The 27,456-nt window shown below is 39.0% G+C and overlaps 1 protein-coding gene across 10 annotated transcripts in view; it reads left to right on the plus strand.

Annotated features, from left to right (window-relative positions):
• The window catches only part of ANKS1B (ankyrin repeat and sterile alpha motif domain containing 1B), a 420,346-nt gene that overhangs the window by 58,484 nt on the left and 334,406 nt on the right, over positions 1-27,456 (plus strand). For all 10 annotated transcript variants that reach the window (XM_068142750.1, XM_068142747.1, XM_068142754.1 and 7 more), the window contains exons 5-8: positions 1,266-1,341; positions 3,375-3,476; positions 12,025-12,135; positions 15,348-15,523. In XM_068142750.1, coding sequence (XP_067998851.1) covers positions 1,266-1,341; positions 3,375-3,476; positions 12,025-12,135; positions 15,348-15,523 — 465 coding nt within the window. The remainder of the gene's footprint in view (positions 1-1,265; positions 1,342-3,374; positions 3,477-12,024; positions 12,136-15,347; positions 15,524-27,456) is intronic.

A 27,456-nucleotide genomic window follows, 5' to 3' on the forward strand; every position in this document is an offset into this window, starting at 1 on the left:
TGTTCACATCATGAACACAGAGAAGAGTTTTCAGGCTTCAGGTTATGTACACTTACTGTGTGCTAGATAGTTGCTAAATATCATAGAATCATAGAATGGGTTGGGTTGGAAGGGATCTTAAAGGTCACCTAGTTCCAACCCCCCTGCCATGAGCAGGGATACCTTCCCCTAGGCCAGCTTGCCACATCCTGCCATTTCATCACTGTAACATTGGTGTGTTCTGATACAGCTAAAAAAATAATGTTTCACACTTTTATTCCAGGGTTGTGGGTTTTTTATATCTCTAAAGTCTTTCCACCATAGCAAGCATGACGATGGTGCATTTGAATGAAACACAGGAAAAGCTAATTCAAGCAGTAAAACCTTTAACATTTGCCCACAAATAAAACCTACTCAAAATCTAATTTACTACTAAAAAAAGGGAAATGAGCCAGAGATTTTCCAGTGAGATTTAGCTACTGCTAATGCTATTGTAAGGACAGGCATTCTGTTGAGATTTTTCAGTAACAATCAGCAGTGTCAAATACTGTGAAAAGCAGCTTAAGAGAGGGAGTTTATTTTTCATTACTGTAAGTATAGTTTGAGCAAAAGTTCATTTCCAAAGATATTTTTTGTGTGTGTGTGTCACAGAAATCTGCAAAATCAGGTTCACACAGTCCTGAAGGTAGTTGTGGTCTGAAACTCCCACAGTAGTACTGAAATGAACTAACTATAGACATTTAATGCTGTTGGAGGTGCCGTAGGGTATCCAAGACATTTTCGTGGGGTAGATATAATTCAGTTCAAACATGAGCAGCATATGGAACATCAGCTGGAGACCAGGTGGGATGTCCTGGGGCATCTCTTACCACGCAACTGAAATGACCTTCTAGGGTGTGATGCACTTTCAGATTGAAAAGTGTAGATGTCCACAGGTAAAGCTTCTGACTCCACTGACAGGTAGTGACTAGATTTTGACTCTCTGTGGTAAGAGTACAGAAATTTTACCCAAATGAAGGATTGTTAACTGGGAGTTGTATTACTTCCCTACTGTATCTTATACAGTTATGAATTTTTATAGTAGAACTAGCAGCATTTATGTTGTTCTCTTAAATCACACTACAATACTACAGCAGTATTTGTTCTTGCCCATTCAGCATTTTGTATGTGTAGATAAAATAGAGGGGGGGGGGGGGAAAGAAAACCTTACTTCATTTATTCTTTTCAAAATGATGAATTGGTATTTTACTTTGCATTTTAAATGTCACTTTTTTCTCTTTTCCTAGACAGAAAAAGGGAGTGCACTCCATGAAGCTGCCCTGTTTGGAAAGGTGGAGGTAGTACGCATTTTGCTTGAAACAGGTAAATCTGCGTTACAGGAAGCATTGAACAAATATCCTTAATACTCCCAATCTGGTATGTTCCAAACACTGGACATTTAAATATCCTTAATATTCCTACTCTGGTATGTGCTTCCTCAGGTTTTTCTTATACAAGTTGCTGTCATCTTTCTCAGGCTTTGCAAATCTGATCACATGTAGGTCTCCTCAAAACAGCATTCTTTTAGAAGATGAAATCACTGTACACAAAGAACAAAAGAAATACTTGCTCTAAGACTTAGAAGTTCCATGTGTGACTCAGTGTGTGCATGCCACTGTATTCTGAGGATAAATGTATGCTGAGCACAGAATGGATATATAAAAGTTTGTTATTCACTCTGAATGACAGCCAGGAATATTCTTTGATCTAGAGGCCAGAAGGCTCATGTTTGCATTTATGTCCTTCCCTTAGCTATTCCTAACAAACACAGTTGCTCTTTCATTTCCTGGATAAACTTTTAGTATCTGTGTAGAAAGAGGAAGGCATTATGTCTATGAGAATTTCATTTGTCCTGAAAGGACAGGAAAAAAGGGATATGGAGTTCTAACAAACACATCTACTGTATATTGGGAGTTTCAGAATTGTTGCAGGTAAATTACTCATCTAAAGAACTGTCTTCACAGATAAATGAGGACACCAGTGAAAATGAAAATATCTAGAAATTACTTCTTTGAGATATGTGGACTTGCAGGAGAAGTAGGGAAGTGATGGTGCCCCTGTAGTCAGCCCTGGTGAGGTCACAGCTTGAGTGTCGTGTTCAGTTCTGGGAAGCACAGTATAGGAAAGACATTGAGGTCCTGGAGACTGTCCAGAGATGAGCAACAAGGCTTGTGAGGGGTTTGGAGGGCCTGGAGCAGCTAGGGCAGCTGGGGCTGTGTAGTCTGGAGAAGAGAAGGCTAAGGGGAGATCTTATTAGTCTACAATTACCTGAAAGGAGCTTGTAGTGAGGCTGGTATTTTGGTGTCTTCTCCCAAGTAACCAGTAATAGGATGAGAGAGGAATGGGCTTAAGTTGTGCCAGGGGAGGTTTAGATTGGTCATTAGGAAGAATTTCTTTACTGAGAGAATGGTGAGACATTTCACCAGGCTGCCCAGGGAGGTGGTGGAGTCACCATCCTTGGAGGTGTTCAAGAACCATGTAGATATTGCTCTTCAGGATACAGTTTAGTGATCGTGGTAATTGGGTTACAGTTGGACTTGATGATCTTAAAGGTCTTTTCTAACTTTAATGATTCTATGATTCCACTGAGGAATCTAGCTGATCTTTATTATCAGTGCTCATGGGACTATGTATTGCAACAGAAAGTATGTCCTCCTCCAGCCTAAACCTTCCCTGGTGCAGCTTGAAACTATTTCTGTCAGCCCTGTTGCTTGAAACCAAGAAGAGAAGAGGCTGGCCCACTCCTTGCTCCAACCTCCCTTCAGGTAGTTGCAGAGAGCCATGGGGACTCCCCTCAGCCTCCTTTTCTCCAGACTGAACGACCCTAGATATTTCAACCATCTACTCACAGCACAAATTTTGAACATGTTGCCATGCAGCACAACATTTTTAATGTTAACAACTTTTCCAGCCTTGCTCCCAGGACACATACTGCTACTATGGGCTAGAAAATCCCTAATGGATCTGAGGAATTTGGGGAGAACTAGAATTCAGAAATGTGGGGAAAACATTCAGAGAACTTCCTGATTTGATGAAATAATGTTTTCAGATTGTCTGTTATTTAGAAAGAGACTGTTGAAATAATCCCAAATTCAGTTTAAGAATCTTACTCTATGTCCCCATGAGCTACAGAAACATAAAACTACCCCTTGTCAGCATGTGAATTTTTGGCTACTCAAGTTTTAAGCAGAAATGGTTGCTGTACTTCCACTATAACACAGCTGTTAATCTGCTACAGTTGTAAAACTGCTTGCATTCAATTTGCCATATGATTGAATCTGCTATACCACATTTATAAGCTCAAGTACTTGGGGTTAAAAATTCCACCACAGATCATTTTCTCTTTTTTTTTTCAGGAATTGATACCAACATAAAGGACAGTTTGGGTAGAACTGTTTTAGACATTCTTAAAGAACATCCATCTCAGCAGTCACTTCAAATTGCAGCTCTACTTCAAGGTAAGTCATATTCAGTTATGCATTTATTAGAGACAAATCAGAATAGCATGGAGCAATATTAAGATATATAGCAATTTCTAAATCTTTAATACTTCATTATACAATAAAGCAGTCTTAGGAATTAAAAAGACAACATCCTTGTTTGCTAGATACAAAAAATAAGTGCTTGGATATCTGACTTTCAGTGTAAACCCTTAGTATCATAGTATCCTAGTATCAGTCAGAGTTGGAAGGGACCATAAGGATCATCTAGTTCCAACCCTCCTGCCATGGGCAGGGACACCCCACACTAGATCAGGCTGGACAGAGCCTCATCCAGCCTGGGCTTAAACACTTCCAGGGATGGGGCCTCAACCAATTCCCTGGACAACCCACTCCAGGGCTTCACCACTCTCATGGTGAAGAACTTCCTCCTCACATCCAGCCTGAATCTCCCCACCTCCAGCTTCATTCCATTCCCCTTAGTCCTATCACTACCTGAGATCCTGAGAAGTCCCTCCCCAGCCTTCTTGTAGCCCCCCTTCCAGATACTGGAAGGCCACCATTAGGTCACCTGGGAGCCTTCTCTTCTCCAGACTGAACAGCCCCAACTCCTTCAGTCTGTCCTCATAGGAGAGGTGCTCCAGCCCTCTGCTCATCCTTGTGGCCCTTCTCTGGACATGTTCCAGCACTTCCATATCCCTCTTGTGATAGGGGCTCCAGAACTGGAAGCAGTACACCAGGTGGGGTCTCCCCAGAGCTGAGTAGAGGGGGAGAATCACCTCCCTTGCCCTGCTGGCCACACTTCTCTTGCTGCAGCCCAGGATCTGATCTGATCTGAATTTTTGTGTAAACCCTTTGTTTTATTCAGACAATAGACATTAGCATGGTGAGTCAATTACAGCTGCTCTTTGTACATTCTTCATTACAAAGCAATATCCTGCAATATTTCATTGCAGTTCCATTAAACTGTGACGGTAAACTACAACTGAAATGCTTGGTTTGTCCCTGTAGGACAACAGCCACTGAACGATGAGGACAAATTTTTTCTCTTTTTCCTTAAACTGAAATAATAAAAAAAAATTAAGCCAGGCAGGCAGTATTTTTTTTGTCATTATAGCAGAAATAATTTTGTTGTACACAGATCACTGGAGGTGTTTAGGAAGAGACTGGATGGGGCGCTTGGTGCCATGGTTTAGTTGATTAGATGGTGTTGGGTGATAGGTTGGACATGATGATCTCAAAGGTCTCTTCCAACCTGGTTTATTCTATTCTATTCTATTCTATTCTATTCTATTCTATTCTATTCTATTCTATTCTATTCTATTCTATTCTATTCTATTCTATTCTATTCTATTCTATTCTATCCTATCCTATCCTATCCTATCCTATCCTACTCTAATTCTATTTGTTCCCATTCCTCATCTTACTTTCATGGAGCAAGACTGATGGAACTCAGTTGTTTACTTCCATGTTTTTAACTGTAGAAGATGGTTATGAAGTTCTGAAGCATGAGCAAGTATGTTCCTCAATGTTAGCCATCATTGCTTTTCTTCCCTGGAACATGCTCCCCGCGTTTTCAAATTAGTCTTTCGTTAGCTGTGGTTGACAGAGGAATTCCCTGCAGGTATCCTTGCTGCATCTCCACCTTTGTTGATTGTTCTTGTCTTGAAACAAGATGTTTTAATCAGTTCATTGTTGGGTCTGTGTATGAACTCCCTCATGCTTCAGTTTCCCTCATAACTGTATTTCATAAGAAAATTTCCTAGAAAAAAATGAGGTCACGTTGCCACATTGTCTCCTTCTGCTTACAGAAGATTGCAAAGTGATCTGATTCAATTCATGAGCCAGTAATACACAACATATATAGTTTATTCTATTACCTCTATTTACTAATATGTAATAATAATAAAAAATAAGATTGTAATTACCTACATATACGTTTCTTTGTTTTAATGACCTTGCCTCCTGTATGACTTGGGCCCCAGAGTTGGCTCTGTCCCAGTTAACTGGCAGAAAGGTGCATCAAAAAGTAGGGAGGAAGATATGGGTGAGGGAAGTAGGACTTCCCTCTGGCAACAAAAGCCTGTTCCTAATTTGTCTCAGGCTCTGTAGTAAAACTGCAGCCTTTATGTGCTCACTGAGTTGCAGTGTTGCAGTGTGAACATATCTCTCTGTAAGAAAAGAGGGTTAATATCATACTGATTCTTCTTCAGTGGCAGGAAAAGGGTCAGCCAGAGCGTCCACTTTCTTGGACCTCCAAATCCATCATCCCTCATACATTAATCCAAGACTCATTGCAGTGTCCCATCACCCACTAAACTAATTTTCATTGCAATATCTTTTTATTGTTCAATTTTCTCCTTAGTGTGATAACCTTGCAATCTCAGCTCTCAGGATGAACAATGTTTCTCCAAAATACCCTTGCCTTATGAAAAACACAGCATCCTAAACCCCTCTCAAGTGTTTGTCCTGGTGATGGATCAGTACCTGGCCTTAGTTTTTGCCACCAAACAAAACAAAACAAAAGCCCCACACCAATTCTAAGGCATTTTGGTGCTTTGATTTGCAATCTTGTTCACATGTGTACCTTGAAAGTAAAAAGAAGATTGCTTAGCAGTTTCAGCTTTCATTAGTATGGCAAAACTGTGCTTGTAATGAGCAGCTTTTAATTTTTGCTCTGTCTGCTTTAAAGTCAGTAGTGATGTGCAAGGTTGAAAACCTGAAAAATATTTACAAAGATGCCATTCTTTGCCTTAAGAAAACCTAAGGAGGCCTTTTAGATCTCTCTTGTGGAGCCCAATGAGACTCTTTTTAACTAGCAAAAGGTTCACTGCAGCTTCAGCCATGAAAGATAAAGTTTGAACTGTGAGCTGAAGTTGAAAAATGAAATCAGGAGAGGTGGGATTCAGTACTAGTGCTGCTGATCACACAGTAGACCCACTCTCCTAGAAAAAGACTGCTGAGTTTACTCTTTGCTGAAGTGTTGCAGCTGAAAAGTCAGTGAAGCACTGGGATTTGGGGAAACCTGAATGTACTGTAATTGAGTTTGACTTCAGTGGGTAATGAATTCCATGCAAAGGAAAAGCAATTGCTGAGAAAGAGAGCAAGTGGCTTGCACGTAGGTTCCTGTTAAAGCTTCTGTCTGCAGATGATTGTCTAGAGAAGCTTACATGTGTCCTTCATGTACACTTACAGGAAAAAAGAAATTAAACTACTGACATCAGACAATTATTGACCAAATTCTCTAAGTTTCTTCCTAGTTTTTTTCTTTATGCAGACAGAATAGCATTGAACTGATTCTTTCACCTTTTTGCCAGACAAGAGTAAGGTTTTCTAACCTAGCATTCTAATGAATTGTTACCATTTCCCCCTTGCACTGTTATGAGTTACTGTACCCTTAATTGTTATACCATAGCATAGTGTTTGCCCTTGCCATAAGGCATTAGCTTTCAAAATATAAAGCAGGCTGAAAGATGCATATGAACAGATTGGCAGAAATGGCCAAGGAGACAAGGTGTTACTGATGGGCCTGATGGGTAATGTTCTGTTCCCCATGCAGAGGGCAAAGAGTTTTAAGAGAGGTTTTGAAAGAAAATGTGTTGGTTCTAAGGATATTTATGAGAAACTTCTTTGAGGAAGTAGGTCGAGGGAGGTTCTTCTCTCCTTCTACTCTGCCCTAGTGAGACTACATCTGGAGTATCATGTCCAGTTTTGGGCTCCCCAGTTCAAAAGGGACAGGGAAATATTATAGAGAGTCCAGTGGAGGACTACAAGGTTGATCAAAGGACTGAAACTTCTCTCTGCTCAGTGGTGCCCTGTGATAGGATGAGGGGTCTGGATACAAACTGGAACGCAGAAAGTTCTGCCTCAACATGAGGAAAAGCTTTACAGTGAAGGTGCTGGAGCTCTGGAACAGGCAGGCCAGAGAAGTGGTGGAGTCTCCTTCTCTGCAGACTTGCAAAATCCACCTGCATGCGTTCCTGTGTGGACTGCCCTAGGTGATCCTGCTGTGGCAAGGGGGTTGGACGCAATTATGTCTGGAAGTCCCTTTCAATCCCTACTACTATGTGATTCTGAGGTTCTTTGACTCTGTGATTCTGTCTTTAGAAGCAGTTCATGAAGGCAGTAATACTAAATCTGTTCATCTGATACTAAAACCTACAGGACTGGTAGGTTTCTGTGAATGAGGCCTCCAGAGGTTAAGGATTGGGGATGTAAGTCTCTGTTCGTGTTATCTCCCTTTTTAAAACAATATTTGCAATCCTACTTTTTACAGATTATAGGTTAAAAAACCCCAACCTTTTGCCAGTGAGGTTTTAGGAGTGATCCTAGTGGTTTTGTGATCTTTGCATCTTTTCTCCCTATCCTGAGAAAACAGTAATTGAACTTCCTGCAAAAGTAGTATATTTTGTGTGTGTGCTTACAAAGTCTGTTTTCTTTTGGGGGGTTTTGGTGTATTATGTGACAGAAAGAAAAACAAATAGCAAAATCAAAGAGTGAAAAGGCTGAGTAATCCATACACCACCTGAAAGCTTTATTACTGCTTGCTAGTTAGAGCTGGAATTAGCAGAAATGACAGTTGAAGTTTTAATACTTTGTCTTTCCTATGTGTCCTCTCCTCTCATTTGCTGTGCCCTGCTCAGTTCTGAGTTAAACATTAAAACCACTTATTACCATTTAGATTCTTTATGTGGCACTGAAGAAACATCTGCTTATGAATTAGGTAGTCAGAGAGCAGAGGATTAGAGTGTTGGGCCAAGTAAGGCCATACTACTGGATGCATTTCATGGATGTAGTGAAACAACAGAATTCAGTGGTGAAACAGTTAACAGTATTGGCACTTGGGGCTTTATAATTAGGCATTGAAGATAAAAAGGATGTTGCCAAAGCTAGTAGCCTAAAATTAAACCAACCAGCTGTGTTTTAGGTTTAGCACATGTGAACGTGACGCAGGTGCATGCTCCACCATCTTTCAACTCTTTTTTCACAGCTCACTGTGCTCTCTGGTAGAATTTTGCTCTTTTTTCCTATTTCTGGTTTCAGAATTCTTGTTATTATGGGGGAAAAAAGGGAGATAGTAGATAAACAGACAAAAAATTACATGGACCCCAAGCAGGCACAGTTAAGTTCTGCTGCATAGACAGTATGCAGAGAGATGTGATGGAAAGCTGTTTCTTCTCTCTTCTTCTGAAGCTGCTTAAGAATCTAACATTGTTTGTACATGTCACCCAATTATTCATAAATGGGAAATGCATAGGCAGCTGCAGAACCAGGACTCCTTTCTTCTGCCCTCTGCTTAAGTAGTTTTGGTGTCATTACCACTTTCTTTTCTGTATTCTCACTCTTTTTCTCTCTCTCTTTCTGTGGACAAGTAGATCTTCCATTCTCTTGAGTACAAGAGGCCAGCCTCACTGGAAGGATGGAGTAGGTTTCCAGTCAAGGATTTAATTACAGCTGTGTGGGATGAAAAGAACTGAGCTCTTAATCCCCCTTTGTTGTTTTGTTTGTTTGTTTGTTTGTTTTCCGGGGGACTTCTCATCTCCTTTTCTAGGTTATTGTGTCAAAGCTGTAGAGTATTAACTATGGTTATGAATTAATTGAACTGCTGCTGTTTTGTGGACTGGAAGTTTAGTTATGCCCTTACCTACCTTGGGATCATACCAGTACTTGAGTGTTTGTTTCTGTTTATCTTCCCTGAACATGGGCACAAAAATCTCCTTATGTGCCTGTAACTTATTTCTCTGGAATTAAGTTAAACTGGAGTAATTCAGAATTTTTCTCTGTAGTCAGCCCAGCCTTCATCTCAATTCTGTCACTTTAGCACACCTTACAGTAGCAGTTAGCAGTTAACAGTGGATTTCTGTAACTGCTACTGATGCTGTAAAGAGAAGAGGAATTTGATCATGAAGCCTCAGCTGGGCTCCTTCCCGGGGGAGCCAAAAGAGTGAGGTGTTTTAGGAGGAACTTTTTGAGAGTTTGTGACTTGGGACTCAGTGGAGCTGCAGTCTTTGTCTGCAGGGGAAACTGTTCTGGTCATTAAGAGGTATAATTTACTAAGCTTGGCTTAGTTCTGAATTATCTCTCCTTTTATTGAGGCAAGTGATAGAATCCAGAGCATTCTCTCAAGGGCTCTGTGTTCAGAGCAGGTGATGGTACAGTAACTTCTTTTTCAGTAAGTTTGGGCAGGCTTTGAAAGAGAATTTCAGCTGTAGGTGAATAGAATTTGGTAGCTGGTGAAATCATCCACTGCTTGTGTGCACTTTCTCTTTTGACACAAATGACCTGTCTTGTGTTTTTCTTTCATAATATTATGGGTAAGTATACATTTACCTAGACTATAAGCCTCCCACAACTGAGTTTGTGTCTTCATTGTTTTGTACCTATCTGATAGAATTTCAGTAGTATAAAGTCAAGTTAGAAGACTCACAAAAATCCAAAGTGTTGAGGCTTGGGCTCTTAGAAGGGTGTCCTACTGCTGGCCCCTTCTAAACCTCTATGCCATACCTTGTGTTGAGACACCTGTAAAAGTTTTCTGGAAGGAACTCTGCAGTTTTTAAGGTAAGTATTTGTGAGAGTTTCGTTGAGCTTAGGATTCCCTCCTCAGACTAGCGCTCAACAGGTAAGTGCAATGTTCTAACAAAACATAATCATTTTAAAACCAGTCTTACATAGATGCTGGGCAGCAAGGGTAAAGTCCTTCAGTCTCCCCTGCATTTCCTTTCATAATAAAATCTGCATTGGTGCAATAATCTTAATGTTCCCAGCTGCAGAACTTAGATTTGCTTTTGGACAGTTGCACAATTAATTACCAAACAAATATTTTCAGGCATGAATTCCTTTTTTCCTTTGTTTGGTTTTTTTTTTTCCTTTTGATCTAACTTCCTTTTAATTTCTCCTAAATATCACAGTGTCACAGTATCACCAAGGTTGGAAGAGACCTCAAAGATCATCGAGTCCAACCTGTCACCACAGACCTCATGACTACACATTAACTTGACAAATAACATAGATGACAGATCTGGAAAAACCTTCCAGGACATTTTGTCATGCTGCTGGTTTTCTCATGGTTTCTTACAGCTCATCTTTGCATCTTGCTTTCAGCACTACACACACACAAAAAAAAAAAAAAATAATCAAAAAGCAACCAACCAGAAGTTCCCATTTTCATGTGAAGAAATGTATGACAGATTTTCCAGGGGACTATTGCCAGCCATCAAACTTAATATATGACATTTTCAAATCATACATTCTTTAAAGAGCCCAAAATAAGAGAACAACCTGCAAAGCATTCTCAAACTGCATGCTGTTCTCTGCCATTTCCAATCTCAGTTTCTCAGATGTCTATTTTATCACAGATTGTGTTTGGGTTTGGGTATTTGTTATTGAATCAGGAATAACAACAAGCTAAACAAGTGCATTGCAGACTGCAGAAATTAAATCAGGGAGATTTCACTTCCCATAAACTCTTTAGTCCTTCAGTGTGATATTGATGCAAGCTGTTACTGGAGTTTGATTTTATGTGTGTTGCAGCAGGGACTGTTGTGGTTACTCTTTGCTATCAAAACCAACTTGTTTAAGCAACTTCAGAAAATGAACATGCAGATACAGAATAAATGCCAGGAAAGTGCCCTTACTGCAGAAAATAATGTCTCATTTATTATTTAATGTTTGTCCTGCAATAATATTTGTTAAAGCATTTTTTTCCCTGTGTGCAAAAGCACATGAAAATAATGCATGTATTGACACAAAAATAATAGCAATCAAATTGCAGTTTGGGACATCCATCATCCCACATTTTTCTGGTTTTCTAAACATTGTCAGTGAGGTGGGACCTGGGAAGTTCTAAGGAGGACAAGCAACAGAATGCTGCTATTTAAACTGCTAGTTTTAACTAGATTTTGAAATGGAATTATTTTTGTCTTGGATACTGTGCTGAAAGCAGAACAAGTTCTTTGCCATGAGGGTGGTGGAACACTGGAACAGGTTGCCCAGGGAGTTGGTTGAGGCCCCATCCCTGGTGATATTGATGGGGCTTGACAAGGCTCTGGGCAACCTGATCTGAGTGAGGATGTCCCTGCTTACTGCAGAAGGGTTTGGACTAGATGACCCTTAGAGGTCCCTTCTAACCCAAACCATGCTATGATTCCATTTGATTTTCATGACAGTATCAATATGTGGACTTACTGTGAACACCCTGAAGATCTTAACTAAAAACTCTCCATAACATTTCGAACAAAAGAAGACTTTTTCACCAGGAAGAGTGTAATGGACCAGTTACATAGGTATTTTAAGGACAGAGGAGCAACACAGGGGTAGCTGCAAATCATTACTACTCCAGTGAGATTTCTTTAAGAGTTTCAGAGGTGGCCTTTATAATGATTGGGTATTTTTCTTACTGTACTTCCAAGCAATGATTGCCTTCTAGCAGTGATTCAAAGTTGCAAGATGAAAAATTGGAAAAGCTTTAATAACAAAATTAAAAAAAAAAAGGAAGTAGCAAATATACTTTTGGAGTAACCCCCCTGAATTTAGGAGTTTAAGTGTCATGTGTATCTTTAAATTGCAGAGTATATGGAAACAGGAAATGCAAGTATTTCAGAGGAGCGCCCACTGGAATGTGCAGAACATCAGTCTTGCATTTTGTCCCCAGAAGTTCCTCCGTCTCCAAAGGCTAAAAGTAAATACATGTACTATGTGAATACAGAAGCTGTACTGAACTTCTCTTTAATATTAAAAGTATATTGCTAACACATTTATGCAAACATACAAAATGAAAAAAAAGATTAAGAAAGTTATTGATATTGAGGAGCTTTCTCCCACCATGAATTACCTATCTTGGCTACATGCACTGTAACCCATGTCATATAGGAAAGCAAAGAACTGTATTCTCAGAAAGGTAAAGTAACTGATGGATTTAAATGTATTACATTATTTGATCTTAAAGCTTTTTAATTTATTTGACCTTACACATTTTTGTAATCAAATAAAACCAAAGGAGATTAGATCTGTTGAAATATTCTGCAGGTATTGTTTGCATTCAAGCTAAAGACTGAATTTACTTTATCTTTCCCAGTGAGTACCTCTTCCAACTGTGCTGCATTTGGATGCCTCTGTCAAAGATCATGTGTGTACTGCTCTTCCATTCATCTTCTAACATCACTTTCACTGTTGTGTGCAAGTGCTTTTCACCTTATGTTCTGACTCATCCTTTACACACCACAGCCACTCAACATTTCCTGAGTGTGGTTTCATCCAGCCTATCCATGAAAATGATCTTCTCATAGAGTCAAACCTGTCATGTGCCACCTATAATTATCCAAAGTAAATGTAATTGACTGCTGGCAAATAACTCTCTTTGGGTTTGGTGTGTGGGTGGGTGAGTTGTTGAGGGATTTTTTTTGTGTGTGCCCTTTTAAAAACCACTTTCATTCATGAGAAAACTAAACTTACTGCTGCATGCCAGATTATGATCTTCATGGTGATAGTAAACAAATGCCCTAGTTCCATTCATGTTTCCCATTGGGGTACTTAACAGACATATGGTGTATGAAGATAAACAGTTCCTTTGAGATTGATAGAATCATGAAGTCTACTACCCTATGCAACAGAAATGTCTGTCCTGAAATTAAGTAGTAAATATTTGTAAGATATGTTTTACTTCTTAATGGTAAGGTCACGATCTGACATTCCTTGTTTCCACTTTCAGGGTATAAATACTGTAAAATGTGCTAGCTGGCTTTTGCTTGTCTATTGTGTAATTTGATTCTGAAGGAAAGAAATGGCACTGAATTGTGTTTCTCATCCACCTGTCTGCCATTCTCTGACAATCTAATTTCAAATAGTTTGAACCAAATTTGGAAGAGGGATAGCAATATCAATTACCTCTCTGTGACTTTCATGAAAATAGGTAACTAGATAGAGGAGAGGAACCTTGATTAGTGCCTGCACTGAAAGAAAGAGGCAAAATTTGTCTTTTATGTATTCATTGTGGCAGCAATCAGCCAGCCAGTTAGTGTGCACTTACAAGTCAGTCACCACCCTTGCAGTTCCAGTTCTGTCACACAGGGTTGATTCTTGCCCAGTAAATAATATTGCAGACCAGAAGTGGGAGAATGTGAGGCTGGGGACATGAGTGTATAACTCTGAAGGAAATTCTGTGTCTCTTTAGGGCACTGTGTCATGACTCTAGAATAATTCATAGTATTTAGGTATTTAACCTCCAATTTTATTAATTATTAACCTGGAATTTTCCATTTTCTGATCCAACCCCCCAAACATAACCAGACCTGATTGTATCTTTGCTGAATATACAAATTATGTGCAAGCTTACTATTGACTAACATGAGTTTTGCATGCAAATTTTCATTGCTTAGATAGTAAAAGGCAATTAGATGCTTTTAATTAACAACTTGATTCTGAAAATTTTAGTCTTAAATGGCTATAGTTGTAATTAAAAAAGAAACAGTGAAAAATTATGTTTCCCAAGCCTAACAAATGCTGACTGTGAAGAAACAAGACCAAGCTGATTATAATCTTACCCAGGTCTTATTTAGATGCATGAATATACATAGAATCATAGAATCAATCAGGTTGGAAAAGACCTCAAAGGTCATCAAGTACAACCTATCACCCAACACCTCATGACTAAGTAAACCATGGCTTCAAGTGCCACATCCAATCCTTTTTTGAACACCTCCAGGGATGGTGACTCCACCACCTCACTGGCCAGCACATTCCAATGGCTAATTACTCTTTCTGTGAAGAACTTTCTCCTCACCTCAAGCCTAAAATTCCTCATGCGCAGCTTGAGTGTTGGATGCATACTGAGCTCATTATGCTCACTCTGTTTTTCCTTTCCAGCATTTTATTCCCAAAGATGGAGTAAAATTGAATTATCTGTTTTAAGAGGTCTAAGGACTGTCTTTTTCAACAACATGACTGTATATCTAGTCAAGACAAAGGGTTTCTGATTTGCCCCTGGAAAAATTAGGATTTCACACACATATTCATTGCCATTACTGAAGGTAGCTGCACATCTGCAATAGGTGACCACAACCTAAAAGCAGTTGTTCATAAAATGTAGCTTTTTACTTTCTGGAGGTCTTGCTGCTGATGTGTGCTGATTGCAGAAAAGTTAGCACTCAGTGTAAATCTAACACTTGTTGGTGCCACTATTTCTAATAGTGGCCTTTAGTCTACTATTCTAGTAGATTTCTTAACTAAAGATATCTGACAAATTAAAGAGAAACTACGAAGCACAATGCAGAATGCACTAACACTGGTGTCTGGTAGACTGCTGCAGGGAGGCATGTTTTAGACTTGTGGGTTTTGCCCAGTATATCCTTCCACCATTCCATTTAATCCTGGGAAAGTGAGCAAGAATTGATTATAAAATACTTGGATAGGACAGATGTGCATTAGTAGAAACTCAGTTCCAAACTACTTAACAGCTTATGGAACCTGTGTAGTCTGCTAATTGATCACAGTAGCAAACATGAACCCAATGTGAAATATGGGACACTTGATTTTGTGTGTTTGTAGGGACTTTTCCATTCTGGCTTAGTTTTGCATTCTTGGATAGTTGCTATTCCTAGCCAATTTTCAGGATTAGAAACCAGAGAAAGGGTAAGTATATATTGTAATTAATCTTATTAAAATGCAAGGTATAAGGGAATGCAGAAGTATGTAGATTACCTCCAGTTATTCCCATCCTGGAATGAAATGCCCTTATTTTTGAGGGGAGAAATGTGCATGAAGATCACTGTTTAGAAGTTAAGGCATGGAACATAACAGAGACTCATTAAAATGTAAAGAATGTGCATTTCCTTTTTAGGCATAAATTACCTCTGGTATTCTAATTATTGACTAATGGTGTGTCTGTTTTTAAAGGTGAAGCTGTGACTGGAGAATTATCAAAGCTCTTAGATGAAATCAAATTGTGCCAAGAAAAGGAATACTCTTTTGAAGATCTCTCTCATACAATATCAGACCATTTTCTGGACAATTTTAGTAAAGTATCAGAGGAAGAACTTATGACCAGTGGAAGCCAAACCAAGCTTAATGTAGTAAGTAAGATGGGATGCAAGACAATATGAAAACTGATATCTGCTTTATTTATGGCACATTCAAGAAAGAAATAGTACAAGAATGAGAATAGTGCAAGTGTACCATCATCACAGAAAAAAACCCACAGCACAGCATGTGCTCCTCACAGATTTAGGATTTCATCTTTCCACTTACAAAGCTATTGCTTACAGCTCCTCAGAAAGGCTTCTCATGACATCACTAATATGACCAAAAGTTCAGGTTAGTTGTTCTGAGCATGGGGAGTGTAAGGAAGGCGTTTTGAGAGATGGATTAAGGTAAGTATGATCAGTACTATTCCAAAACCTTAATAGTTACAAAATCTGATCAGAGTTGTCCCCCAAAAGGAATTAATCATCTTCAGTTATGACTCTCACACATTTTATTGCTGCATAGCCTAATGGTATTAAAGACTGAGTCCTTAGTACTAGAAATTGTTTTTATGGCTGTGATATTTCAGTTGAAAATATGACTTCATTACTACTAATCCTGTGAATAAAGTGCCCTAGGAGCCTTTTTTTTTTTTCCTTTAAAGTATAACAAGGCTTTTTATTTTATTTTATTTTACTTTTAAATTGAATTATCTTCCTCAGTAAGTAAAGGAAATGGGATTGCCCTGGGAACAAAGCACAAAACAGAGGGGAAAATGCTAGATTCTAAATTTCAATTAATGTTGCTGGTAAGTTAAGACAAATTATGCTCTTGTGTGTGGAGAAAAACATGGCAAGTTAAGGGCTTTCATGTTTGAGAGAATGTATTACAATCTATGTAGACAGAATGAGATTTACAAAGATGTTTAGCTGTCCTGAAATGAAATAAATACTCATTCTAAAGTCCTTCTAGATGTTTGAATGATTAGATACATGACCCATATTGAAGTCAGTCTGAATGAGGTACTGATCCTATTTAAGCATTTTTGTGCAGCTTTCTGTATTTAGGTGCTAACCATTTAAATCTGCTCTCAGGAAATGTAATCTGCATAATTCTGTCTACTGAGACTGGAATTTTTACAGACCTAAATGAAATACAGTGTGAACAGGAAATATTCAGACACTAAATCTGTAATTTATATGCAGCAGGAAAATACAAAGGTAAATTAGGAAATGCATTTTTGGAGCTTTCATCTATTTGTATATTGAACTAGATGGAGAAACTAATCTTCAGTAATGGGGACTCTTTAGAGTCTTGTGGCTCTTTCCTGCTAGTGCCCTTAGCTTTTCTTTCCCCTCAATATGAGGAGAAACGTCTTTACAGTGAAGGTGCTGGAGCACTGGAACAGGCTGCCCAGTGGGGTGGCTGGATGTGGCCCTGAGCAACCTGATCTAGTGTGAGGTGTCCCTGCCCATGGCAGGGGGGTTTGGAACTAGATGATCCTCAAGGTCACTTCCAGCCCTAACAATTCTATGATTCTATGATTCAAAACTCACCTGGATGAATTCCTATATGGATTTGAGGTCTGTGGTGACAGGTTGGACTCGATGATCCTCGAGGTCTCTTCCAACCTTAGTTATACTGTGATACTGTGACTCCCCTAGTTGATCTTGCTTCTGGCAGGGCGGTTGGACTCAATGATCTCTGAAGGTCCCTTCCAATGTTCTGTGATTCAAAGTAATCTAGAATCAGGATGATGGGCATGAACTCCCAACATGAAGTCAGGATGGCAGTAAACCCAACCTTTCAAGGTCTATATGAAGAAGACTCTGCCATGATGTGGGAGTTTCCTGTTTGATCTAAATTACTCATTTCATTTTCAAAAGTATATTAAGGTTACTCAGTCTGTTCAGTTGCTACCTGGCTTCCTGACATCAAAACAAAACCCAACCAAACAACAAAAAACCCCAAAGGACATTGCTCCCATTTTTAACAAACACACTGTCTTTTAGTTTTGGGGAAGTGCTGCCTTCCCTTGGTGTGTAGTCTCCCTGTACAGTGCAGGGGTGATATGAAAACCCACAGGCACTGAGAAGGGCCATCAAAGAGTAATCAGGAAGGAGCACAAAAATGAAGACATATGTTTAGCTCTGGAAATGGTACAAAGGTGAAATGCTGCCAAACTACTCTGGGGGCAGGACCAGCAAGCATGGTGGTGGAAGAATTGTGACAGCGGAGTGATGACTGAAGAAACTTAAATGAATATTTATGTATAAGAACTTGTAGATCCTGAGAGGAAGAGAGAAGTGCAGACATATATAGATATGGAGTCAGAAATAGACTCCTTGGATATGTATTGAAGAGAAGGAAACTTGCAGCTCTTTCTGACTTTAGTTTTCTCCTCCTTGGGAATCTTCTGTGAAAATCTCAGTAGGGTAAGTGGGGTCTTCTCTGTTCGTTGCATTCATTCAGCTCACATTCATTGCTGCTGCACATGCCAAGACCCTGTGGAAGCAAGAGCAGCACAGGAGTGTGCAGGACAGAATCCTTCTGCCTTTTGGGCTAGGAAGTACATCTGGTGTGCTCTTACAAGCAATCACTTACTTCAGGTTCAAAGCAGCAGTTTTCCCCCTAACCTTCATTGCTGACTGTGCCACTATCAGCTGTAAAGAGCTGTAGAAGTCAGACCCCTGCTAGATGCCATTTCTTGCACAAATGTTCATTCTAGAGGTGATGACCAGGGGCAGGCTTTTCAACTTCTCCTGTGGTCCAGTGATTTGAACAGGTCCAAAACTTACATCATGGCACTTCACGATCCTTGGGGCGATTCTGCAGAGGAACTGGCTGCTTGGAGACATTTGCATTTTTTGCATTATGCCCTTTCTCAGAGAAATAGGAGGCCAGGATTGGGGAATTTCTGTTTGGAATAGCAGCTTGTGGGTCAAAAACTTATTCAGCTGGAGCATCAGGAGCTACCTCCTGAGGATAACGTGTGTATGGAAAAGACAAAGCAACAGAAAGCAGAGTGTATATATATGTATATTTTTTTCCCCTAACAACAGGTTCTTTTCAAGAGGGAGAGATCATCTGTGGTACCACTCAGGCTAAATAAAGTTTAGATTGATTCATAACTGCAGAAGGGAGCACCAGTCCACCCAGGATCTTATTTTATTTGAAAGAGTGGAGCTCACTGGTTTTGCTTAGTGTAAGGGTAGTTCGGATTCCTGCTTTTAAATACAGTAACTTGACAGTGAAAAGCTTCATCTGGAAAGTGGAAGAGTGGTGTTCAGTTCCCTCTGTGATTTAAGGGTGCTTTAGCATCACTTTTTTAGTCTCCCAAATCAAAAGACTGAGCATCAGCCTGTTGATCCCCTCTGGGTTTTGCAATAACTGGAAAAATACCAGGACTTAGGACCTCCTTTGAACTAGCAAATTCTATTCCTTTTCTGGCCACAGATGTCTTGTGTTGCTTGCTGCTCAGAGATACAGCACATGTAGAAGGCTACATTTTCTTTTGACAAAGGTGTGGGTTGGAACTGTCTTAGGTCAAGAATAGAACCAACTCCATTCTTCCATTTCCTGGGTTATTGGGCAAATAGTCATCCTGCCACTGGTGGTTATTGGACAATTAGTCATCCAACCACTTAGCAAGTTGTTCTGGTACATTTAGACTTAGGGACTTCCTTCTTTTCATCCAATTTTGCATTGAAAACCGTACACATTTTATTACTTAATGTGTGTCTGTTGACCAGGTGTGTGACATATGTGGCATAAGGCACTGAAACCTCCAGAGATTTATGTGCTTAAAATATCTTAGAGTCAAATTGGAAGCAGAGTTCTAACAACTCTGAGGCTCAGTGAAACTGGGGGTGGGGGAGGACTTTTTGGATTAAAATTTTGGGGTTAGTCACCTGGATTGCAAATTGCTAGTCAGCTCTGTGTTGGCTCCTATTTCCTTGGGACACAGAAAAGCTGAACAGGAAAAGTGACGAGCAGGATCCTGAGGATCAGAGGGCATGAACACCTGGGAGTGGGAGGGTATGAAATAAAGTAAGGATGGTAAGAAGGGCCAGCACAGTGTAGATTTGCACAGAAACAGATCTGAAGGTGAGTTGAAATGGACTCACAGGACACTTCTATTCCAAAAGCTGAAATGGAAACTGGGAAAATTTGGGGATTGTGGAAAAGCAAACTGTGTTATCTTCCTGAATGAGGAGAGAGATTCATTAAGAGGGTGAAAACTGTGAGTACTTGTTTGCTGAATAACAGAGAGTCAGATGAAAATAACTTAATGAGCTCTTATTTGGAGAGTACATTACAAGGAGTAAACTGAAGAAGTTCAAGTGAAAGCTACACTGGAAGCTTTATTGTTTCACTGCTTGATTTTGTAACTTTGGCTGTGTTGCAGTATCCTTCTGATGTCCTGTCACATACAATATTAATGCCATACTCCCCAGTCTACCTTCACTTATTGTTCAAACGTGGACATTAAGAGACAGCAGACAACAATTCCCCGTTCATTGTCTCCACAAAGTTAAAGGCCAGACTGGACATAATTTTGCAAGTGGATTTGAGGGGTATTTTGTCTATAAATATCTGAGAGGTGGGTGTCAAGATGAAGGTACCAGGCTCTTTTCTGTGCCCAGTAATAGGAGAAGGAACAGTGGGTACGAGCTGGAACACAGGAGGTTCCACCTTAACAAGAGGAGAAATCTCTTTACTGTGAGCAGGCTGCCCAGAGAGTCTCCTTCTCTGGAAACTTTCAAGACCTCTCTGGATGTGCTCCTGTGTGAACTACCCTACGTGATCCTGCTCTCTCAGAAGGGTTGGACTTGATGATCTCCACAGGTTCCTTCTAACCCCTGACATTCTATGATTCTATGCTACCTTGGAGCTCAAAAAAGGCATTTACACACCTAGACATCATTTTAGTTGGGATTGCCTGTTTTTATGAAGTGCATACTGGGTGGGATTAATGATGGACTCAGAGATTTTTACTCTCAGTTCCTGTCTGCCTTTTTGTTGTTGTTGTTGTTCCATTTAGGTCACTGTGACTTGAATACACTCTTAGTTTCCCTGTTTATGTGAAGACATGAAAAGCACTGATAGCCACAGCAGGAGTGGGGAGGGAAATTTATCTTTCAGTATTGTTCATTGCTGACATATTTCAGCTTTTCTATGTTTGCTACCTACAAGACTTTCACTTCAAAGAACTGGGATTTGCTTGTTCAGCAAGCCAGAAAAGGAGCTGGGCTTTAAAAACATGTTCCAGGAAATGAGAGGCGGAAAGCCCTCGACTTTAGCACAGTTTAGGTGTTTCCTTTTAAAAAACAAAGCTGTCTTAAGTACGGCTGCTAGCAAAATCAGCTTCCCACAATAACTTATAGCAGTTTCAGGTTTCTTTTATTTCTTTTATTATTTTTTTTTTAAAGTATAATTTAAAAAAATATTTATTTTCCAATAGATGGCAGTCTGGCTCAGTAATTTCAAGAACAAAAGCAGCCATTTTATGTGAGAGTTTTCCAACTTTTTCTTTCCCTTTTTCGTTGCTGCGTTAAAGTTGTGCAGTTTCAAGGCAGCTGGTAGCACAAATTGCTTTAAAACAAGCACCTGTAATTCTTACAGGAGGAAAAGGTATTAGCTGTAATGACATAGGTTTAAAGTACAAACTAAAATATCAGAGCTAAGCTTAGAGGTGAGTTATAACAGAGAGGTTACACAGCAAGTGCGTGTTCAAACGGTCTGCGTGAACTCAAGAGTAAGTAACGACATTCAAATAGGCATAACCTGCAAAGCAAGGACCCAGAAAAATGAAGTGTGTCAGGAGAATTAACAGAAGAATCTCAAAGCATATATACTGCCAGGAATCTTCCTGAGTGAGTAAAATTGCAAATCAATTGCTTTAGTGTAGCTACCTCTGTCCTTGGAGTACAAACAGCATTACTGATTTCTTGTCAGGTTTCAGGTTCCTGTATTAACGTGAGAGCAAATGATTCTAAATGCAAGATTAAAATGAGAAATGTGCTGTAGGTTTTGCAATTTATTTGCTCATTCTGTTTATTAATGTTAATAATAAAATCAGAAGAGAGAAGGGTAGGCTTTTTGTCCACATAAGACAAAATTCCTGCGGATGCCAGAGGATGATCTAGTGTGGGGTGTCCCTGCCCATGGCAGGGGGGTTGGAACTAGATGATCCTTGTGGTCCCTTCCAACCCTGACTGATACTATGATACTATGATATATTCCCTTTAATTTGCTCTGGACAGCTTGTGATTGCAAAACAAACCCCAGAATATTATGAACCTCTGCTCTTGAACATGTGTCTGTATGATTATCTAGGTGTATTTGCAAGATATGCATATTAGATACAATGCATCTCAACCTTTTTTTAATGACTTTTTTTTTCACTTAAAATGAAGTCTTAAAGAGGTTCCTCTTATTCCATGCTCAAAAGTTTATTCCACTCCTTACTTAAGAATGAAGTTTTTAAAGTTTTGTTCACTTTTTGCATAGAAGCAGTAACTATTCCCCCTGGTTTTTGAGAAGTCATGAGAGCTCTTGAACTAAAACTAATTTTAAAATAATAGAAAGCTGCCACATCCACTTAATAAATAAAACTGAAGTTCCAAATCAAAGTGTTTGCTTCAGCTCGGCCCCTTTAATCTTGTGCTGATTGCAGTGTTTGCTTTTCCATTTCTGCTGCTTCCTTCAGAAGCACAGTACATAAACTACATAGCAATACCTTGCTAGCTTGGTATATCTGACATGAGTTTAGATTAAAGACCTACTTCCAGGAAGTGCTCTTGTGCCCTTCACAGTAGAGTATATAGTAAAGAATTTTACTTCATTACCTGAAATAAATACTGAGAAACCTAAAATATAAGGTGCTCCTATTTGGTGGTTTGTTGGGGTTTTTGCCTATAGAACAAAACCTGACGATAGTAGAAACAAGTAGAATTTTAGTAACTGCACTGGAGAGGGATTTAACAGAAGTGGCAGCACAACATCTGATTAAATGTAATGTGGTAATACAATAGATAATAAGGGCTGCTGGCAGTAGTTTTAATTTAAATACGAAGAAAGGTTCTGTGTAGTCTCAGGGAAAGGATTTGGATTTCCTTTCTTACTTCTGTTACTTTCTTACTTCAGTTATCCAGAAAGGAAGTTGATACTGGTGAAGAAATTAAGAGAGAGAGGAAAAAAAAACCCAAACTTAAAGCTATCTTATTAACATTGCTGAAAATATTGACAGGATATATTTAAAGAGAAGATTTGCTTTTTACTCTCTCCTGTCAGAATACCAAGAAAATGAGGGTACATAAAGGCAATAAAACTATGATCATGTTTGATTTTAGCTAAGGAGAGATCTCAAAGTATAGAATTCTGTCTTTTTGAAAGAAGATAGCCACAAATGGATACATAAGAGGTGAATAAAATGTACGCATAGTCCTTTAGAAGTCAGTTGTTCTGATTCCTTTTTTCTCTAAGGCAAAGAACAATTAATTTTGATTAAAAGCACACATATAAATTTTTGCTAAATTATTTTGTATTTTACAAAGTATTTTGGTGAGACCCTGGAACTGGAACAGGTTGCCCAGGGAGGTGGTAGAAGCCTCATCCCTGGAGATTTTTAAGGCCAGGCTGGATGCGGCTCTGAGCAACCTGATCTAGTGTGAGATGTCCCTGCCCATGGGAGGGAGGTTGGAACTGAATGATCCTTGAGGTCCCTTCCAAACCTAACAATTCTATGAAGTAAAATTTGTTGAAGAATATTGAGGTACATGTCTTGGCAACATTATTCAGTGATGCTGTTGTGATTTTTTGTGTGTGTGTGTTGTGCTTCCTTTTGTTTGCTTTGTTTTTTTTTAACATAACATTTAAATAAATAATGACTGAGCTGAATTAAAAAATGGTTAGGAGTGACCAAATATGATGGAGTGAAATGTTGATATCTTGGATCAAACATGGTAACCTTTAACAATATCTCACTTGCATGAGAGAGCGAGATAGAATTCCATGTGCCAATGATGATGAGCACGCCAGAAGCATATACAATAGCTGATTAATGAGGACTCATTAAAAGCACATTCAAGAACAATTGCAGTTATTCATTAGGGAATAGTAAGACAATCAGGCCTGATTGACTGGAACTCCAAGGAGAGAAATTATTTGCTATATTTACATTTATTGAATTTGCTAGTACAGGCTTTGCTGTATTTTGCAGATGTTTATGATGCATAAGAAACAGGAAAAGAATTGTACCGAGAGTCAGGGTTTGGAGTTTTGTTGCTTTACTTTAGTTGCCCTTTGATAATGATGATAATATGTGTAATGTGAAATGTTAACATTGCAAAAAGGATGTACTGAGTTGCTCTTGAACTCTTACACCTAGCTGAGTTCTGAGTCTTATTTTCCAAGCATATAATTACTCTTATTTCTACTGTAAGTAAAAGAGATGAAGGCCACCTCTCCTGGGCTATGTAAACCTGATGTTTGAAGATTCCCTTATTGCAAAAGTCTACCCACTCTCTGAAAATACTATTATATAACTTTCAAAATTGTTTTTAAAAGCTACCACCCAAGTAAAACCCATCTGTCAGTCCCAGGTTCTCATGCACACAGTGGTGTTTCCCACTGAGCAGGGCTGTTGTTGCTGTTATTTTTTTCATTAGTTGTTTATAATGTGACATCCGGTACCAAACATCTGCTTGGTCACTATAGAATGATATTACTTTCTTTAGACATTGATAGTGTGACATCCAATAGCAGGCATCTACTTGGTCAGTAGAGAATGATATGCTTGCTATAAGCTACTTCACAAAATAGTTTCTGAATTCTAGTTCAATATGAGCTGTTAATAGAAAGAAGCAGAGGGAAATGTGCCAACTTCATGCAAGTTTTTGTGCCTTATATTGGATGCTTTACTTAGCCAAGGGCATTTCAGGTGTTTGTAACGTATCATTTCCTAATCTATGTTCTGTAGTGGTTAAAGTAGGTTATTTTTTTTGTATCTATAGGGTATGCTATGCTTCAGTAGAGTGTTGTGAAGAATTCTGTGTTAGAGGGATCCTAACAGCAGCCGTGTGGAACTCTAATTTGCTCGGTGGCACGCTTCAACTAAATTAGCTTGCAGCTCCCTGCTGCCGTGATTTCCCTGAGAAGTATTGCTACCCAGTCCTCCAGCATGCTGCACTGAGTTATCCTGGGAGATAGTCAGCACTTATTTAAGGATATAAAATTGTTGAAACATGGCAACACTTAGTACAATTTAATCTGCATGGAGTAAAGTGTATCTAGAGGAAGGTGCTGGCCAAGTCACCAGTTCCTCTATCTGCATTGCAAAGTGCCTACTCCTTTTCCACTAGAATGCGATTCTGGAATATTTAACCAGTCTGCCCAATTATGGATACATGTGGCAAATTCCTTGACTATCAGATGCTTGCAGGAAAATAGCTTACAGACAAATGAATCTCTTCAAATGCTGTTACATGTTGAGCTTGCACTGGTGAATCCTAGATGTGGCTAATCCTTTTCCTCCAATCTGTCACATTATTTACTGCAATGACCCTGTATTGCTATGTTTCGCAGAACATGTGCTATACATACAGGCATTTCCCTTTAGTTACCAGCTATATACTTCCATTTATTCTTAAACAGAAAAATCTGACAGAGTAGAAAAGAACAAATATTTTCTGTACACCTCCATAATTTACAATACTGAAGGCTTGTTCTTCCTTGAAGCTTGCTTTTTTTTTCCCCCTAAGTAATCCTAGCATTTTTGAGTATATTTTGTATGCAAATCTTGCCATGCTACCAACTACTTCACTTGCCCTGCTCTGAACTCTTTCATCTTAGCTAAATCTCTTTTACATAAGGAACTCAGATATGGGTGTAGCATTTTTTTTCCATATAAAGTAATTATAATGTAAGCTTTTCAGATCAAAGACTTTGTTTGTCTTTATGGCTATAAAGCTCTGTGTAAACTGGGGGATGCTCTGGAAATGCTTAGTAACGTTTTACCTACCCGAGAATCTAGTTGGACAGCTATGTTTTATTAAATTAACCACAGTGTGGTTTCTGCATTTTTCTCACAAGCACCATTTTGGTTCAGAGACTGTCATATGCTGTAGTGCTGAGCACGTTTGCAATTTGAAGACTAACCTCTGTTTCATTATGCTTAGATGAATACCAAAGAAATCTCCTAATCTCAACAGGATTAGCAAGGATCTGGGGACTCTATCAGAACTGATCTTCAGATCATCTTCCCAATATGAAGTATATTTGCTTTAATTAAATATCTTTTTGTGTGTGTGTTATTTGGTGCTTTAGAGAAACCTCCTTTTCCATCCCTATTTGTTCCTTTTATTTATTTATTTATTTATAAGCATCCCTTAGCTGCCATTGTGGACGCTGTTGCCAGGCTTGCATAGCAGAACACTTGTCTTTTCCATTTTTCCATACCCACAATGTCCATCATCCTATGAGTATGCAGTAGTGCACACAACACAGTGTCTGTTTCTAAGCTGTAGTCTCCAACTTAATTTGGGATCTTCTGAGTGAAAATCAGTCTCTTCTGGAGAACAAAAGTAGAAGATAATGCCATGCTGTTTCCACATAGGCAGGTGATTTGGCAATATTAACCTCAACTCTCTCTTTGTTGTATCATTAATAAACCAGGAAGACTGGTGACTTTTGCTGTTTATAGGGTATCAGTCACCAGAGATGTTTCCCTCAAGTTATGACTTTCTTGAGGTCTGCCAAAAACCTATAATGGACTCCTGCCTGCTTGTCCCTTGGGTTTCTTCTCTCCTTGGTCATTTCTTCAGTCATTTTTCCAGACAGAATCAGGTTTTTAACTCTTCCCTCACAAAAAAGTTTTCATCAAAATCTTCTCTGCTTAGAGAGCTGGTGGAGTCAGCTTCCTTGGAGATATTCAAACCACTAGTAGATATGACTCTAGTAAATATAACACTTCAGGACTCAGCCTAGTGATCATGAAGCTGTTGAGTGGAAGATTGGACTTGATCTTAGAGGTTTTTTCCAATCTTAATGGTTCTATGATTCTCTTAGCAGCAGCAGGTCTAGTTACCCTTCTTTGCTTCTTAACAAGAGGTACAGAAGGAATGCTAATGGTAAATGTTCTGCTGTATTCCACAAGGCGAAATGACTACTCATGAAAAGCTAGTAGAAAAGAATGCTTGCTTTAGAAATTGCTCAAATTGGAATATTGGTCAACTTGTTTGGACTACTTGCTTAATTTCATTTTTATTCTCTCCTAATGGCAACATGCACATTTATTTTATAATTGACATATTAATCAGTTTAAGTGCTTCAGGACTTAAGGAATAAAAGGACTGACCACTCGTGACATGCAGTTTCATTGCATTGTGTTGGCAGATTTATTTTTCAGTCCCTGTGAATAAGCTCAGCATGTGGAAAATAAATAGCAGAAATGTATATTCAGCCAGATTCTTATACCTCTACAAAATATATGATCAGGAGTAATTCAGAGTAAAGGGGCAGCTGCCTTATATTTACTCTGAATTAAACAGATTTGCTCATGGCATTAATACAGATCAACTCTGTGCTGGAAATGCACCCCATAGTTTTTCTGTCACTTCACTATTTACTGAGACCCTAGGCTAAGTTTAGTGCTCTAAATGTTAAAATTGAGAGTAGAAGCAGAATCCAGGGTTAATTGACCAAATGAGCACCTGTTTTTACACTAGTTTCTTCACTTTTCCAGAGCAATCTAAGTGTTGAATGGTTTACAGCATTTCTGATCATCTGTTTTCTTTTCTCTTGGCATCTGTCCTTCCTAAACTTATAATAAGTTTTAGTTTAGTGCCATGAGGGAAAATCTCAGAAGAGGCTCTTCAATTTTATTTGCTTCAGTAGTTATTTGAGATTGAGCAGTTTCTATTAATACTACTGTTATTATTTCTGTTGATATTGGTGCTCTGCCCAGTATCTCTGGAATATGAACTGTTCACAGCCTGCAAAGAAGCAGCCTCAGCCCTTCCTGTCAGTCTCAGACAAAAAT

The sequence above is a fragment of the Melanerpes formicivorus genome, unplaced genomic scaffold (genome assembly GCF_026170545.1).
Source record: "Melanerpes formicivorus ecotype bairdi unplaced genomic scaffold, bMelFor1.0.p_v2 SCAF_8, whole genome shotgun sequence".
NCBI classification, from domain to species: domain Eukaryota; kingdom Metazoa; phylum Chordata; class Aves; order Piciformes; family Picidae; genus Melanerpes; species Melanerpes formicivorus.